Here is a 15,563-nt window from a genome sequence, read left to right on the forward strand (position 1 = left end):
TTAGTCACTTTCTGCATGCGGCCCTGTGCTCTCAGGCCCAGCACAAAGCAAACAGCCTCCTTCCCCTCTTATCCAGAACACCCAGAGAAGCACATCAGTGTTTGCAACTTTAATATAAACCATGTCATATTTCCAATGACTTCAGCATATACAAGATAGAGCCTGATAAAAAAACCAAAACACACAGTTGTACCAGCACAAGGTTCCCCACAGCGCAAGCATCACACAGCTTTTAGAAAGACCCTCGTTTATCCCCGTGTTGCTCTGAACCCCCTCTCCTCCCCACAGCAACAGCACAGAACAGCTTAAAAAAAAACACGTGGGAAGTGACATTCAATGAATACACCAGCTTTTAAATTAAGGCAGAATAAATAACTGTTCCACATCAGTGATGGGCATTTTCAGGTGAGTGCTGGAGTCTGGAGCATGGCCACCACTCGTTGTTTACTGCCCTGTGCTCATTACAGTAGTGTTGGTGTGCCTGGGGCAAGTCAAGCACATGCTGTGAAAGTACCTCCCACCCCCAACCAGAGTTCAGCTATAAAGGTATTTTTATTTTTCCAAGCAACTCAGTCTCTTTCCCCACCCCACTTGATCTGGGATTTGCCTCCTACACGTTGGCTCCTCCATCACAGCCTTATTGTTGCTGCAGTAGCATGTCAATCCTGGACCAGAAAAATCATCCACTCACTTTGAGGAGGATCAGACTGGCCTGAAGGGCCACAGTGCAGTTCAGGATTCACAGATCTGCAGTTGCCTTTGGAGCAATAACTGATGAACAGTTTTTCACTCAGCCCAGGATGAGCAGCTTGAGTGACAGAGTTCACTTAAAGGAAGGAAGCCATTGTTCATAGTGATGTGAAGAGTTTCCTTTTCTGTTGAGAGCTTTGAGAAAGACATTGGACATAGCTGAGCATAACTCCACAAAAAAAAAAGTAAAATAAACGTGTCCAGTTAAAGGGACATGGCTGTTGATGTGAATGATGGCACATACCTCAACCATAAATATAACCACAGAGTGAATACAATTCTGCCAAGCAGCACAAGACACTCAGGGGAAATCGTAGTCAGTGTCCTCCTTTCCCTGACAGGGCAACATTCATTTAGGGAGAAAATCCACCAAACAGCAAAAATTAAGAGCTCTTCCATCCCAGCTCCCAGCTAGTTACTGTGTTAGTGCCAATTGCCTTAAACCATGAGAAAAGGACAGTACCAATCCTCTCAAAAGGGAAAAAAAAAAAAAACAACAACAAAAAAAACCACAAAAACCCATTCATTTAAAATATGGCTTGACAAAGCCTTTGTAAAACTTAAATGTCCTCTTCAGTTGGTGCATATGAAAATCCTAAAAATGCATCTGAGGCACTGGGGCTGCTGGCTGCTAGGTCAGGCGTGCGGGTGATGGAGGCAGAGATGGCTTCTTGGGTGAACTCAGGATCAAAGTGTCGCAGATCAGCTGGGCCAGCCTAAGCCAAGGAGCAGAGAGACACAATCACCGAGTGAGCAAACCCAAACCAGACCCTGTGTTCACACAGTCCAACACAGCTGCTCTTCCAAAAGAGCCATCACCACTGCATCTGCAGGTCCCAACCCACACCTCAGAACCCCAGTGTCCACATGAGACATCTGGAGAGGATCCCTTCTGTAAAACAGACAGAATTTCCCACTTACCACATTGGGGTTGAATGGAGGAGTAATCCTCTTATGATATAAATCATCCCAGTTTATTGGGCTGAAGAATACATGGCTCTTTATCTCAAGCTGTACAGAAAGCAGGAAGGAAAAATCAATTTCTGCCAACACTCATTTTTCAGCACCTGGTCTCACAGCTTTAAGTGGTTGACTTGAAGTTACCACTCATATCTACAAATCCTTAATACTTGAGGGTCCTGGTCCAGGAATCCCCCGAAGGGAAATGACGCATCTCACACTGGTGTCCTTAGCTGGCCACCACCCCTCTCCCTTTGGAAATCCAAGTCAACCCCATGTGTTCCTTGCAGGAGGCTGAAGGGACAGACTGTGTGGGAGGGTTTTTCCAAGGCACTGCTGTTATGAAAGAAATGCTCAGAATAGAAATTTTCCCATCCATCCTCCCTCCTGCTCATAGTGAAGGCCACCTACAAAGTCTGTTTTGGCACCCAGCCTCCTCTTCTGGTCCTTGTGGAGAAGTCCCTGAAGGATGTCACAAGCTGCCACAGTCTTGGTTCCTTGGATCTGTAGTGGCTTGTGCAGAATGTTGTCATACATCTGAGACACATCCCGGCTGTAAAAAGGAGGCTAATTTGAAAGAGAGGAGAAGCAGCCAGGTAAAACATGAGCTACCAGAAGGAGCCACACATTGCAGGGCAAAATGAGTCCTGCAGTGAGTAGAAGAGGGAGACCTGCCACACCTCTGCTCAGAAGGGCAGTGGTAGGATTGGACCAGATCATTAACTCAGGATTTAGTTGTCTATAAAGTACCTTGTGAACACCAGACCAACCTCACACTACAGCTTTTGCAAATCAAATTTCCACTATTTAAAGTAAACCAGCCCATTTCCAAACTTACCAGTCCAAAGAGCATTTCATAGAGGACAGCTCCTAAGCACCACCAGTCTACTGTCCTGTCATAGGGCTGCTTCTTTAGCACCTCAGGAGCCAGATACTGGGAAGTCAGAGGGAAATATTGGAGTCAAATTATAAAGGAAGGGCTTTGCCCTTCTTAGTCACAAACCTGGCTGCAGTTCAAGTTGAGCAAATGCATTAAGAATAACACAGGTGCTTTTCCTAGTGTTATCTAATAAACTCTTGACTTGCTTTGGAGCAATGGGGTTGAGAGCCCTCAAAGTGTCCTTGCAGACTACAGGAGGTCTCTTCCTCAAGTGGACTTTACAAGAATTTGACACCTGTCACAATTCAGCCAGCAATCCTGTCCCACTGTCAGACATCACACCTCTAAAGAACTCCTATATTTTTGAGAAAGCGGCAGTTTTCAGCACCTGTAAGTCTGTCCACAGCAGCAAAACTACCAAGAGCCACCATTGAGGAGCAACAGGCAAGAAATTGAGCAGCCTGCAGAAGAGCTTCCCACAGAATTACCTCTGTGTACTATCAGGCTCTGTCTAGAACAGGAAAACACCAACACACACCAAAACTAGAAAAACAAAATCCAAACATTCCTGCTTGGTTCATGCTGTTCTATTGCATAAGTGAAACCTCACTGAAAAAAGGAGGGAAATTTCTGCGCCTTTCTACTGAGCTTGAAGGATGAAAGGTGTTGAGTTTACAGACCCTTTGTCAAGCTGCCTGGGGAAAGCAGCAGGACAGGTATATTACCTAGGCTGAAGTGCTACCAAAATCCCCAGGCTCAGTAGGAAGGTGGCAGAAAAGCCTCCAAGAAGCCAGACTGGAAATAGGTTTTTGCAAAACCCAGTTGGAGTGCACTGGAGGGAAGGCATTTCCTCCCCTCTGAGCAGTGTTTGCATTCCAGTGGGGAGCCTGGTCCCCTCCTCTGTGCAGGGCATTCTGCAGCTCCTGCATGCACCAAGGACACACAGGAGAGCACAGCAAGGTCCTGTGCAGGCCAGTACCAGCAGGCTCCTTGTTCTGCACTGCTGGAGTCTCAAAGCAGGTAAACAATCAACAATCCTGCTCCTAGGGATAAGGTTGCCTCCCCCTCCACAGCTGTTTTCACAAGCCTGGCCATTTCCAAGTGCAGGAACCCCTGCCTCAACAGCTCATTCATACTCCAAAAATTGCTGTGTGGAGCTGTCTCTGCTGGATAGGGAAGGCCTTATCTGAACTCCAGCTTCAGGCTGACAACCTCGGAGAGCCCATATTTTTTTGAGGTGGCACATAAGCCCAAGATCCAGAGCACCAAGTGCCTGAAGGTTTCCAACTCCCCCAGGTCTCAGCAAAGCCCCAGCACATGCAGTACCTCAGGAGTGCCACAAAAGGTAGAAGTTGTCTCCTCTTGCTCCATTCCTTCTTTGCAGAGTCCGAAGTCTGTCAATACTATGTGTCCCTAAAGAAAAGACAAATTTTAGCTTGTCCCACTCTTTATGGAGAGGAGACAGGTTTTCCAAGTATTTGCCTATGCATTACATCTTGTGTGAGTTTTGGTTCCCACTGCTCATCTGCCTCCCCTCCCTCCCATTATGTTCACCCTATACTACAGGTACTGGAGCCTGTCGAAAAAATAAAGTCTACCTTTCTTTTTGTTTTTATTTGTCTACAGCTAGATAGCCATGAAGAGCTCCAGCACTGCTGTGATTTTCTGCTGCTTTATCCCAGAGCCAATTTATGTAACAAGTCACCACCAGAGCTGCAGCAGTGACTTGCTCTTCACCATCCTGATCCCTCCCCATGGGTCAGGTTCCAGCTTCTGGGAATGAGCCCCAAAACCATGCAGTTCTTCAGAGGGCAAGCCCACTCATCCCTCCAGGATCTGCACAGAAGTGCAGGGGGGCAGACAGACAAAATCCATGCCGTGCCATCAGCTATAGTCCAGTTTGCAAAGCCACAGCCCTCTGCTTGTGGTCCTGATGTTTTTAAAGCCAGTAGGAAGCCAGCCCAAGCTGTGAAAATACCTGGCAATCCAGGAGGATGTTCTCAGGCTTTAAGTCCCTGCAAGACAAAGTGCTGTTTGAGCAGATTTGGCCAGATATTTAGAAAACATGGATCTGAAACAGCATCAGCTAAGAACAGGCGCTAACAAAGTCTCCCAATCCAGATCACCGAGAGCTTCCCAAATTGCAGACTCCCATCAGTATACATACGTGCAAACATAAACAGTCTGCTTTCACACAGGATCAGGTGTCAGCCTGCATTTCCATGCATAAATTGTTACTGAGAGATCACTTCTTACTTACCGAGACAGGTTTATTTTATGTTTTTGAACTTATTACTCTCAGGCTGATACTGGGAAGGGGAAATATTGGTTTCTCGAGGTCGGGATTGAAGGCACTTGAGATGGTATTTCATGTTCGGACTCAGGTGTTTCTTGTTTCTTGTCTCTGTTGCAGTCTCAGTACCATGAGTTCAGCAGCTTTTTCATTAGCAAGGCACAAAATGCCTAACTAACTCTTGTTACAAGGTCTTTTAAAACTAAACTGTCCAATTAAGAAAGGACACCTGGATTATTTTCCCTTTTAACTCAATAACTGATCCCTCAAAGCCTGCAATGCAGACCTTTCTGTCCAATCACCAAACATCACCCAAACCCATGAAGAAGAAGGAAGAAGGTGAAGAACAACCTGCCTCCGCCCTAAGACCTCCATCTTGCTTCATATTATTTCTATATTCTAAAATCCCAACCTCTAAGTTTTCTACCCTGTGATATTACAGACTTCTAACCAACTCCACACCCATAATCCCAGTGCTATTATTCCATTTTAAAAGCCCGTTCCATGACCTCAGGTCAAATGCAGTGTTCTCTTGTGGGTCTGTGCCTTTAAGCACAGAAAGTTTAAAATTCTCAGCATCCAGGATTCCAACAGGGAAAGAACAGTTTATTGCCTGTCAGGTCCTGTGCAGGCCATCTTGCAGGGAGAAGTGCCAGCAGCACAGTCTTGTCTGGGGTGAGACGTTCTCCAGCTACTCCAGTCCTGCATTTCACTTCCCCAGTGAATCATTTTCCCTCCCAACACTGCACCCTCTGCCTGGGCAGGCTTGCTGCCCCTGCCTTACCTGTAGATGATGTTTAGGGAATGCAGGTAGCCAACGGCACTGGCCACTTCTGCAGCGTAGAATCGGGCCCGGGGCTCACGGAAACAGCGCTCCCTTTGCAGGTGGAAGAAGAGCTACAGGAAGGTGAGAGGGTTAATCATGTCTCTAAAAAAATGAAGGCTAGTCTGGAGCAAGGCTGAAAGCCAGCTACATAAGTCAGAAGTGATTTGCAGCAGGTAGCACATTAACAGCATGAAATGAGCCCAAGCCAAGTGAATTTAAGCAATCCAAACACTTTTCTAAAAATTGTTTCATTTCTCCTCCTCATTCACAAAAATTAATAATTAATTCTCAAACCCCCCATCATCCTCTGACCTGGTTAAGCTCCTAGCTTACTACAACCCACAGGGTGATTACAGTGGTAGTATGGCCATGAGAAGTAATATGTGCAGAGAGCTGAACATGCAAAAATCCCCAACATGAACTCAATTTGGGCAAGGTATCCACCTTAACAATATCTTCCAGCCAGTTTCAGATAGCACAGAAAGACAGCTGAGAAAACTAACTTTCTATAGGACAGAAAAAAAATCTAGAAATTTGCAATGGCATCACCCCCAGACATGGATCCAGAGCTGGCACACAAAGGGGCTTCCCTAAAGCTCACCAACACCAATGTTTCCCGTATTCCCCATAGGATTTTAAAATGCCCCAATACTGCTTTTCTCAGAATCCTTGCTTTGGGAATTATCTGACTCAGGTCATAGCCAGCAAGATCTTTACTCAATTTACAGGTGAGATATCCTGCCAGGTATTCCTGGCTGCTCCTTGCCAGCAGTCAAAACATTATCCTTCAACATCATTATCTTCTGACAAGAAATAGTTTTAAATAAAGCAGCATGTTTGTGAAGGACCAAAAAGGATTAAAACAAAGCCTGTAAGTGCACTTGCCTCTCCTCCATTTACATAGTCAAGCACAAAATAAAGCTTCTCTGAGGTCTGGAAGGAGTAGTGGAGTCCCACAAGGAAGGGGTGCTTGACATTTTTCAGGAGCACGTTGCGTTCTGCCATGATGTGGTTTTGCTATCAAAAAGCAGATAAGACATTTAAGGTTTCAGGCAAAGATCCAGCCCAGCCTGTCCTAAGGGCTCACTGATGCTTTCAAAGCAGGTAGAAGCTGGGAGCCCATGAGGGTCATTTCCAGTCCCAAAAAGAGAACCACTCCCTCCTATCTGACCTAATTAATCTCAGTTCTTTTGTTCTCATGGCTCAGGCAAATCCATGTTTAACATGTGAATTGCCTGCCTGAATACCAGGTACCCCAACTGCATTACCAGGAGAGCCCATACACTGACCACAATTTCCAGAATAGCCCAGGAGAGCAGACATACCTCCTTTTTCTTGAGGATGGTTTTCTTATGCAAGACCTTCACTGCATAAAAAGTCCCATCACACTTGCGTTTGGCCAGGAGAACCTGCAACAGAAGGTTCTCTGTCACAGCTGTCTCACCTTGGTCAGGGTTTCCTCATTAGCTCAACCCTCTTGTGAGTGATTATACACAGAAAACTACTTCAGAGGGCCTGTACAGCTACAGGGTTTTAAAGACCAAGCTCCAGCCCTCTCAATTTCCAGCACTTTTTCATTGCCAGAAGAAAAGCACTCAGTATCTCCACATATATCCCCTAGAACACCCAATAGAAAATAGTTTTGGCACATTTGGGGCCAGTCCCATTTAAAGTGAATCCTGCCTGTCTCCAAGGTTTTTCTGAAGATCTTTTGCTGAACAAGTTTGAAACTTATTTTGAATCAAGCACTGCTCTTTACCACCACCCTGAGCATAAAACCCCTCACTCCTCAATCCTTGGAGAGGTTGAATGTCCTTAAAGTTAGAATGGACTATTAATAACCGTATCTGAGGTTTTATTTAATCTCAGTCCCACTCAGGCCAAACACCTCAGGAGAGGTGCAAGCAGCGGACACAGCCAGAAACTTCAGCAACACATTTTCCTTCCAAGCTGCCTCCAACCAGCTATAGCCCACCTGCACAAGCCCACTTACTTTTCCAAAGCTTCCTTTGCCAATAACCTTCAGGAAGTCAAAGTCTGTTGGCTTGGCACTGTTGGGCAAGAATGAAACAAGTTAATGTTTCTGGGAGAGAAACACGCAACAGTAACACCACCATCAAAGCAGAGTTCCTGCTTGGAAAAACAAGTGTTTGTGAAAGGGATTAAAGGGCACTGGTGGGTGACCCTCACTCCCAGGCAGCTCAGGATTCACACTGTGTGTGCCAGAGCACCCTGCAGAGCACAAGCAACCCCTCAGCAGCCCAGGGGCTGAAGGCAGCAGCAGTGACAGTGCCTGTAAGGACTAAGTGATGCCTTTACAGGGGACAAGGTTTATCCATGTTTCTAGACAAAGATAGCCAGGAAGGCAGCAGTGACAAAGAAGACCTTCCCTTACTACCTCTCAAAAGAAGAGGGACAAGGGCCTACAGATGTGCCCAGGACAGGATGATTATAATGAGTACCAGCTACAGCTTAGTCTTGGAAGCTTTGGTGGCACATGTGGTGTTAAAGGCCAAGAAGTGTAATTGTCCAGACTCCTGCAGGCACCACTCTGTGACACACAGGGATCATCTGCATCCCCCTACTAAATCTCTTCACACTCCACACCCTACCTGGCTTTGCAGGGAGCTTACTTGGGGTTAGCAGAAGGTCCGAGGTTGATGTTGTCGGTTGGTGCTGAAGGCTAGAGAAGATAACAAGAATTTTAATCACAATATCTATGCCACAGGTTGGGTTTTCCCTTCCTCAACACAACATCCCTCCCACAGAGCCATTGATAAACACCCAGCAGCAAGAGACCCAGTGGATACTTCAGCAAACATTTAAGGTCTCTTTAGATGGCCTTATGCACACCCAGCACCACAGAGCTGCAGCCTCTCTCTTCCCAAAGACAAGGAGATACACACACACACACACACTCTCTTCCTCCCGTTCCCTAGGAATCTTACTGTCCCCAGACTCTGGGAGCACCATGCCTTGCCTAAAAGGGCCTCCCTGCTGTTTTTCCCTAGCCAGAATCACCCACAGGACAGGGCACCTGCTCTCCCAGCAGGCTAACACAGGCTCTCTCCTTGTTTTTCATCTAAAGGCACCAGCCCCCTTTGTCCCAAAGGTGAGGATTTGCTTGTTCAGAGCCATGATCTCACCTGGGTGCTTTTGTCTGGGCTCCGGGAACGATCCATTAAAAAAACAACTCGTTCAGCACTTGGGAAAAGAAGAGGAAGTCAGTGTTGGATACAAAATCTGAGAGAGAAGCAGCTTCACACCATTAACTTGCCGGGGAGTAGTACAAACCCCAGTGTGTGCACCCCTTCCATCGTAGGAGGGCTCAGCTGAGCTCCCCAGCACTGCTACCCCCAAAGGATGGGGTACCTGCACTCTGGGGGAGGCAGGGAATGGTGTATGCTGACAGGGGATTAGGGAAGCAGGGCTCCTGGGTGAACAAGCTTATCTAATATTGGCCCCTGACTCAGAAACTGCACAAGCACAGGAGGGCCAGCACAGCCCCAGCAGCAACGCAGCACCAGGCCAGGTGCAGTCACAGACCCCTGTCCAGGCAGGTGCAGCCCCCTCCCCACTGCACAGGGGTGCTGCAGTGCAGTGAGTATCCCCACAGGGCAGCCAGGAGAGTCCAGCTAGGTCCAGCCACCACGGTCCATGGGGCTGGCAGCAGCCAGAGGCCACTCCCCAGGCCAGGTCAGACCAGGACAGCCCAGGGATGTTGACATTGCAGGGAAGAGGAGCTGCCATGGCAGCCAGGGCAGGGTTGGTGAGCAGAGACATTAAAGACCACTTGTCTGCCTGGTGCAGCTTTTGCTGGGGCTGGAGAAGCCAGACTTGAACACTCATTGGTTCAGATCCACCCTGCCTGAGCATCACTGGGGATGGGTGAGCCATACCTCAGGGATTCCTCCCTTATGGTTTCAAGGTTTCCCCCTATGCTCTTTGCAAAGGCCAGAATTAAGAAGATAACATGAATAAAACAGCTCTGCACCCTTCTCCCCTACCCCAGAGAGCTTAGACCCCCCCCCCAGCCCCACCGCACTATGTTGAGGCTCTGAAGGCTCTCATCCCCACAGGCACCCTCTGCCCCACCCCTCCCAAAAAGGGGACCCAAAGACCCCAGCAGCCTCTCCACATCTCACCTGTGGGTGCTCCCACTCTCTGCCCCCACACACCACGAGGCACAGACCCCCAGCCATCCCAAAGAAACCCCTCCTGCACAGCCGGGCTGGGCATGGCAGGAGCTGCCAGGCGGCAGCGGATGCTGGCAGCTGTATCAGGGACTGCCCACATCTGCCCGGTGCCAGCCAGCTCCATCCACCAGCCAGCCAGCACAGGGGTTATCAGCTGAGCTGTTAAAGGGCTCCCATCCCACTGGGAGGGGTTCATACTCACTATGAGCAGAGCCTGGAGCCAGAGGCCTTGATGGTTTGTTCTATCCTCTCCCGGCCGTGCTTGATGAGTTCTGTGAGCAAAGTTGGAGCACCGAAGCCGATTAGCTGGCAGCGTGATCACAAGTGCACAGAGGCACATTTGTTCTTCACTGACCTTGCTCTTCTCTCCACAGCCGGCCTCCTCCCCCTTCCACTCACATACCAAAATAACCAGGAAATTATAGGAACCAGGACATCTTCCCTCCCAGCCTCACCAGGAGCCCTCAATAGCTCACAGGAGAGGGATGAGTGCCACAAAACAGACACCCTCTCTGGTGGCCAAGGGGACTCAGGCTGAAGCACCACTGTCAAACCTTCCTGAGCCACCCCTGTGTCCCCAGGGGGGACAAGGAGGGTGCTTACAAGGACGAGGTTGTACTGGGATGCGTCACACACTTGGCACATCCACTGTCCCTTCCATTCAGGACTGTGAGTAATTAGGGACGTGAATGAAACCTTTCAGGCCCTGCAGGAGGTAAGCCAGCACACACACATCACAGCAGTGACTTGCCCAAGGACACATAGCCAGTGCCAGAAGCTGGAATTCCCACCATGGAGCATCTCTGCTGCTCAGCTGTGCAGGCAGTTGCCACCACTCATCATCATCATCGCCTCTCCCTTCACAGAGAGGAAGCTCTGAGCCTGCTCCCTGCTGCACAGGCTGAGCCAGAGGGAAGCCCAAGGAGTGCAGCCGGTACAGAGGAGTTCCTTGCTTTGCTTAGGGGAAGACAGCAAAATTATTTCAAGACTCAGTTTTACTCCTCAGTTCTGCCACTGAAAGAAAAGCAAGAATCAAAGCATTCACAGAAATAGGTGTTTTCTTCTCCATCTAAAAAGGGCCTTTATAGACACAAGCAAGCTGTCATCCTGGACTAGCTCTTCTACAGACCAAGGAATGGACAGCACCAACTGCCAGAGCCCATCTCCCTGGGCAAGGATTTTGTAGGACAATGAGTGTTGAGGCAAACAAGCCCATAACAGAGCCCTTCCTGCATGGATCTTTGGACCTGCCAGGCAGGAGGTCCTGTGAGCTCCTGAGAGCCCCTGAACTGGTCACATCAGCAGATCTGGGATCTGGGGGCAGCTCTGATGAGCAGCCAAAATAATAAGCTGTGAGTTTAGAGTGTCTGAATGGGTAAGAAAGGCAAAACAGGAATTTAAATCAAAGCCCACAAACCGTGTAGAGGAGAACTTACAACATCAGGCTGGTCTGAGCCTCTGACCTTGTCCACACCTTCCCCTGCAGCAAGTCCAAGATCCTGTCCCAGCTGGCAGCCACCAGCAGGGACAGCACCCAGACAGATCAAGCCCCATCTCCTCCCACTGGGCATAGTCCTTTCCCTGACAGCCTGGCTTGCCCAGGTCTGCTGAAGGTCATCCAACACCTGCCTCAGGGCTGTGTCTGCCTCACAGGCTGGGCAGATTCACGGCCACAGCAGAAGGACATCACTGCTGCTGTCTCTGGGCAGACAACGCTCCCTGAAGGATCCAGGCCTGGGAGGAGGCTGGCACAGGGCACACAGGTGTGTGTGGACAAGCCCCAAGCTGCACATAGCAGCAGTGGGGAGAGGAGTGAAGGTTCCCACCCCTGCTCAGGAGCCTCTTGCCAGGGCAACCCATCCAAAACACCTCACTTCTGCAGCTGCATTGGGTGATACAGCCCATTTTCTCCAAATCTGAAGCCCCACAAGCATGGGTTTGGCTTCAGGGCCAGCTTGCTGCCTCTGTTCTGATCTCAGACTCAGGGGAAATAGTGACTCAGGCACAGAGGGAGATATCACAGCTTGGGCATCTCAGAGAGTACATGGGCAAGCCATGGAAACACATCCACGTGCCTTGGAGGTATTTACAGGATGCAGGACAAGTTCCTGACTCGCTCCAAGGGGCTTGAACAAGCCTATTTTAGCAACCTGCAGGTAGGCAGGAGCCCCTTCCTGCCTGGCAGCCCATTCATGCCTCCCTCCACCAGCCCTGTTCTGCTCCACTGCCTCTTTGCTGGAAGTGAAGCCACTCAACAAGTCCCTGCTGACCAAGGGCAGCCTTTTCCGACACAGCTTTTTCATTAAAGGGACTTGTTCTGAGGTTAAAGTCTCTGGCACTGAAGTACCATACCCATTTGTAGGATGCGCATATCTCCATCCCACATCACTTTCTATTCAAGTTCCAAGCCACCTTCCCCAGCCCAAGTCCACCTTCAAAATCAGGTTAGTTTGTGGTTTAAATCTCACAAACAGCCAAGCAGGCTTTTCCTTATCACTAACAAACCCTACTCCCCCTAAAGCACAAAGATTTCCTGAGCGCACACACTGAACAACAGAACCAGAAATAGGTCATGAAGACACGCTGGAATCTTGGTTATCCATGCCCAGCTGCATCCCTCCTCGTGCCTGCTGGTGCAGCACAGATGCTCCAGGCACGGCCAGGGCCACACAGAGCATTGGCAAGCAAGTCTAGGAACTCCCCAATATCATGGGAGCATCAGGAACACAGACCCCTGCTCCCCACTCCCCCCTCCTCAAACACCATGTCACCCCAGCTCCCAGCCACAGGCACCCCCCAGGCAGGAAGCACCCGCTCGCACAACAGAAAGCTGCTACTTCCAAGTTGGAGCAGTTACTGCAGCTAAACGTCCCCCCACCACACCTCCCTCAGTAACATACGTTTGCTTCCCAGCACAGCACGAGCAGCTCCCTGTTCCTCGCACAGTTCTGGCAGTGGTGACCCACATTCCCATGCCAGCCCAGCGTTATTTGCTACAAACACATTACTAATGCAACGCGTACCTCGCACGGAGACACAACCTCACAGACTCGTCATCTGCGGGCTGCTCCCACCTCCTCCCTGATGTCACCGCTCTCGGCAGCCTTCCCTGCCTAACCTACATTGCAAACCCCTCCGAGCCAGTCCCTCGTCCCCTCCTGCTCTGGGAAGGGCTGGCTGCCAGCCTGGAGAGGCCTGGCAGGGCAGTGGCTGGGACAGCAGGTGATGCTGTGGAGGAAGCTCAGAGTTTGGAGGGGCAGTGGTGAGGGAAGGGCATCAAAGGCAGCCCACAGCTTTCACCCAGCACAGGGGCTGCTCACAGCTTAAGAGGGAGATGCCCCAGTTTCAGCTCAGAGAGGAGCAGGGAGGGAGGTGGGAAGGAGGATTCCTGCAAACACGTGCTTTTACTGGGGAGAGAAGAAAAGGCTCAAGTTTTCCCCTGCTACAGATCTAAGAGATAGCTGCAAGCTAGTACTGAACTCCACTTTCATCCCCATTGAGACACTACAGCAAGTCCAGGAAGAGGTTAGGAAAGACTTTAAAGAACTTCTGCATTTCAGGAAGCTTTCTTAGCCACCCTCTGGAGAGCTCCTGGTTTGTCAAATTTTCTTCTGCAGACCTGTTCCCTACACCCCAGGGACACTGCAAAACAGAGCAGGAACCCAGCCAAGCAGCCCTGGCTCAGGGCAAGCTGGAGACAGCCAATCCTCAAAATTTTAGAGAAAAGCTACATTGCAGAACTTAAAGAAAACAGCAGGTGGCTAAAGTTTGAAGCACTTTGCAAAAAAAAAAAAAAAAAAAAAAAATTCTGTGAAAGCAAGTCATCAAACATACCTGGGAGCACATCCCCCAGAGGCTGAGTCCTGAAGCATGGGAAGCAGTCCACAACCACCGAGCACAGAGACCTCTCATTGCCCACACTTCCCATCCCTGCACCAGCCCACCCTGTCTGCCCTGTTAGGCCAGGAGCCCAAAGCTCCTTCCTAAAACCCAGAGGAGAAGAGCTTTGCTTCCTGCAGCAGCTCATTTAACCCCTAAACACAACCACCCCCCAACTCCTCAGAGTGATCACACCACTGCTGGTGCCTCACTGCAGCACTTTAAAGAGAGCAGGAAAAGCTGACCAGCTGCAAAAGATGAAGAAACACCTACTAGCTGTACCAAAGGAGTGAGAATTTAGGTGGGGAGGAGGAGGTGCAGGTGGTGGGTAGAAGCAAATTACAGCCTGGCAGGCAGCTCAGGTGTTCTGAATAATTTTTTACAAGTCAGCTGGAAATTCGTCTGCTGTCCAGTGGTTTGGAGGAAGGTCAAAACTGGCATTTGGTTCAGGTCAAACCCTGAAGAAGGTGATTTTTACAGTGTCCTGGGGACCCTGGAGGGCTGCAGCCAGGGCAGCCAGGCTGGTGCTTTGCAGCACTACTAACTGCAAACATAAACACATGGGGAGCCTGGTGATTTGAGAGACCAGAGACTGAGCTCTGAGCAAAAGGAGACCTGGGAGAAGGGCTGATGTCTTTTCTCTCTTCATTAAATATAAAGCAGTTGCTTTTTGCTTCCATTGTAGTTTCCTATTAAAATCTCCCTGTGTGCAGCTGCAGCAGCAGGAAAGCAGCTTCTGGAGCAATTTCAGTGCTGGGTGCAAGGAGGTAAAAGCCAGGCTGTGGCAGCTTCCCTGTGGAAAGCAGAAAGGCTGGCCACCGTGGGATGGGTCCCTCACCCAGACTGCAGGGGGAAATCATCAGGAACATCTGATGAACTTGGTGCCATGTGTAATGAGGGAGGGGGAGCAGCATTTTGCTTGAAATATTACCTTCTTTCAGGTCAAAAGCTGATGTTTTGCTCAGCAAATATTCTCAAACTATCAGCATTAACATCTTTTAAGAATATCCCTTGTTTTTATTTTCTCCAGCTTTGCCTCCACTTGCATTGAAATGGTCAAATTTCAGAATAATTTTATCAGCTAACTTACATTTTCTAATCAGTGCCTTCTACTTTTGTTTCTTTAATGAAAATCTCAGTGTTATCAACAAAATATACTTGATTTTCATTTCCATGGAAAAAGGCATCTTTAATTAAAAACCCACTTTCTATCTAAAGAAGAGAAAGTAGGAGAATCTGTAAGGAAAATTTTAACAGGTAAAATGCATAAAACACCTAATCTGATGACAGCTAGTGATGGATAAAGTGATGTTTTGTCCATCCTACCCCCTCTGTGAGGATCACTGACCCTCCAGGGCTGGGTGTCACTCAGGGCCAGGTGTGCCAGGCAAAGCTGCCACCTCTGTGTGTGTCCCACGGGAGCCAGGCTCCCTGCAGCCCTTGCTGGGCAGGCTGAGCCCGGCTGGAGCCCACCAGGAGGCTCTGGAGCCCATCACTAGTGGGAGACCTCCACGGGGAAACCTTCTCCATGCCCTCACCATGCCCAGGGCTCAGTGGCACCGTGCCACCCAGCAGCATTACCCTTTGTTTTGCCCAGGGCAGTGGAAGAGGGCTCCATCCAGGCCACGAACATAAGCCAGCCAGAATAATCTCCTCTCCTTGCAGCTGGGGCAGGAATTCAGCTGCTGGCTCCGGCTGTCCTCGGGAAGCAGAGCACGCAGATGTTCCTCCGCCTGCAAAGGTGAAGGGCACAGGAGTAAGAGCAGAGACGAGTCCTTG

At 49.4% G+C, this 15,563-nt stretch overlaps 1 protein-coding gene across 1 annotated transcript; it reads right to left on the reverse strand.

Moving 5' to 3' along the window:
- Nucleotides 1–94: 94 nt before the first annotated feature.
- On the reverse strand, nt 95–15,517 carry SGK2 (serum/glucocorticoid regulated kinase 2). Its single transcript, XM_053958860.1, has 14 exons — nt 15,366–15,517; nt 10,108–10,177; nt 8,856–8,913; nt 8,343–8,392; nt 7,703–7,760; nt 7,035–7,118; nt 6,595–6,726; nt 5,668–5,780; nt 4,569–4,605; nt 3,917–4,003; nt 2,549–2,644; nt 2,122–2,277; nt 1,672–1,761; nt 95–1,466 (listed from the first exon to the last, which is right to left on the reverse strand). Exons 1-14 carry the CDS (start codon nt 15,415–15,417, stop codon nt 1,311–1,313), a joined length of 1,239 nt encoding a protein of 412 aa, XP_053814835.1. The 5' UTR covers nt 15,418–15,517; the 3' UTR covers nt 95–1,310.
- Between the last annotated feature and the right edge of the window lie 46 nt (nt 15,518–15,563).

Source organism: Vidua chalybeata, chromosome 17 (genome assembly GCF_026979565.1).
Source record: "Vidua chalybeata isolate OUT-0048 chromosome 17, bVidCha1 merged haplotype, whole genome shotgun sequence".
In the NCBI taxonomy this organism is placed as follows: Eukaryota; Metazoa; Chordata; class Aves; order Passeriformes; family Viduidae; genus Vidua; species Vidua chalybeata.

Bases quoted from the DNA above. Each gene is read 5' to 3' on its own strand.
- SGK2 (XM_053958860.1), bottom strand. From the start codon at position 15,417: ATGTTCGTGGCCTGGATGGAGCCCTCTTCCACTGCCCTGGGCAAAACA. The intron at 8,393-8,855 runs GTGAGATCATGG...TATCTTCTCTAG, and splicing joins GCCCAGACAAAAGCACCCAG to CCTTCAGCACCAACCGACAA. The intron at 7,119-7,702 runs GTAAGTGGGCTT...CTTCTGTTGCAG, and splicing joins GCAAAGGAAGCTTTGGAAAA to GTTCTCCTGGCCAAACGCAA.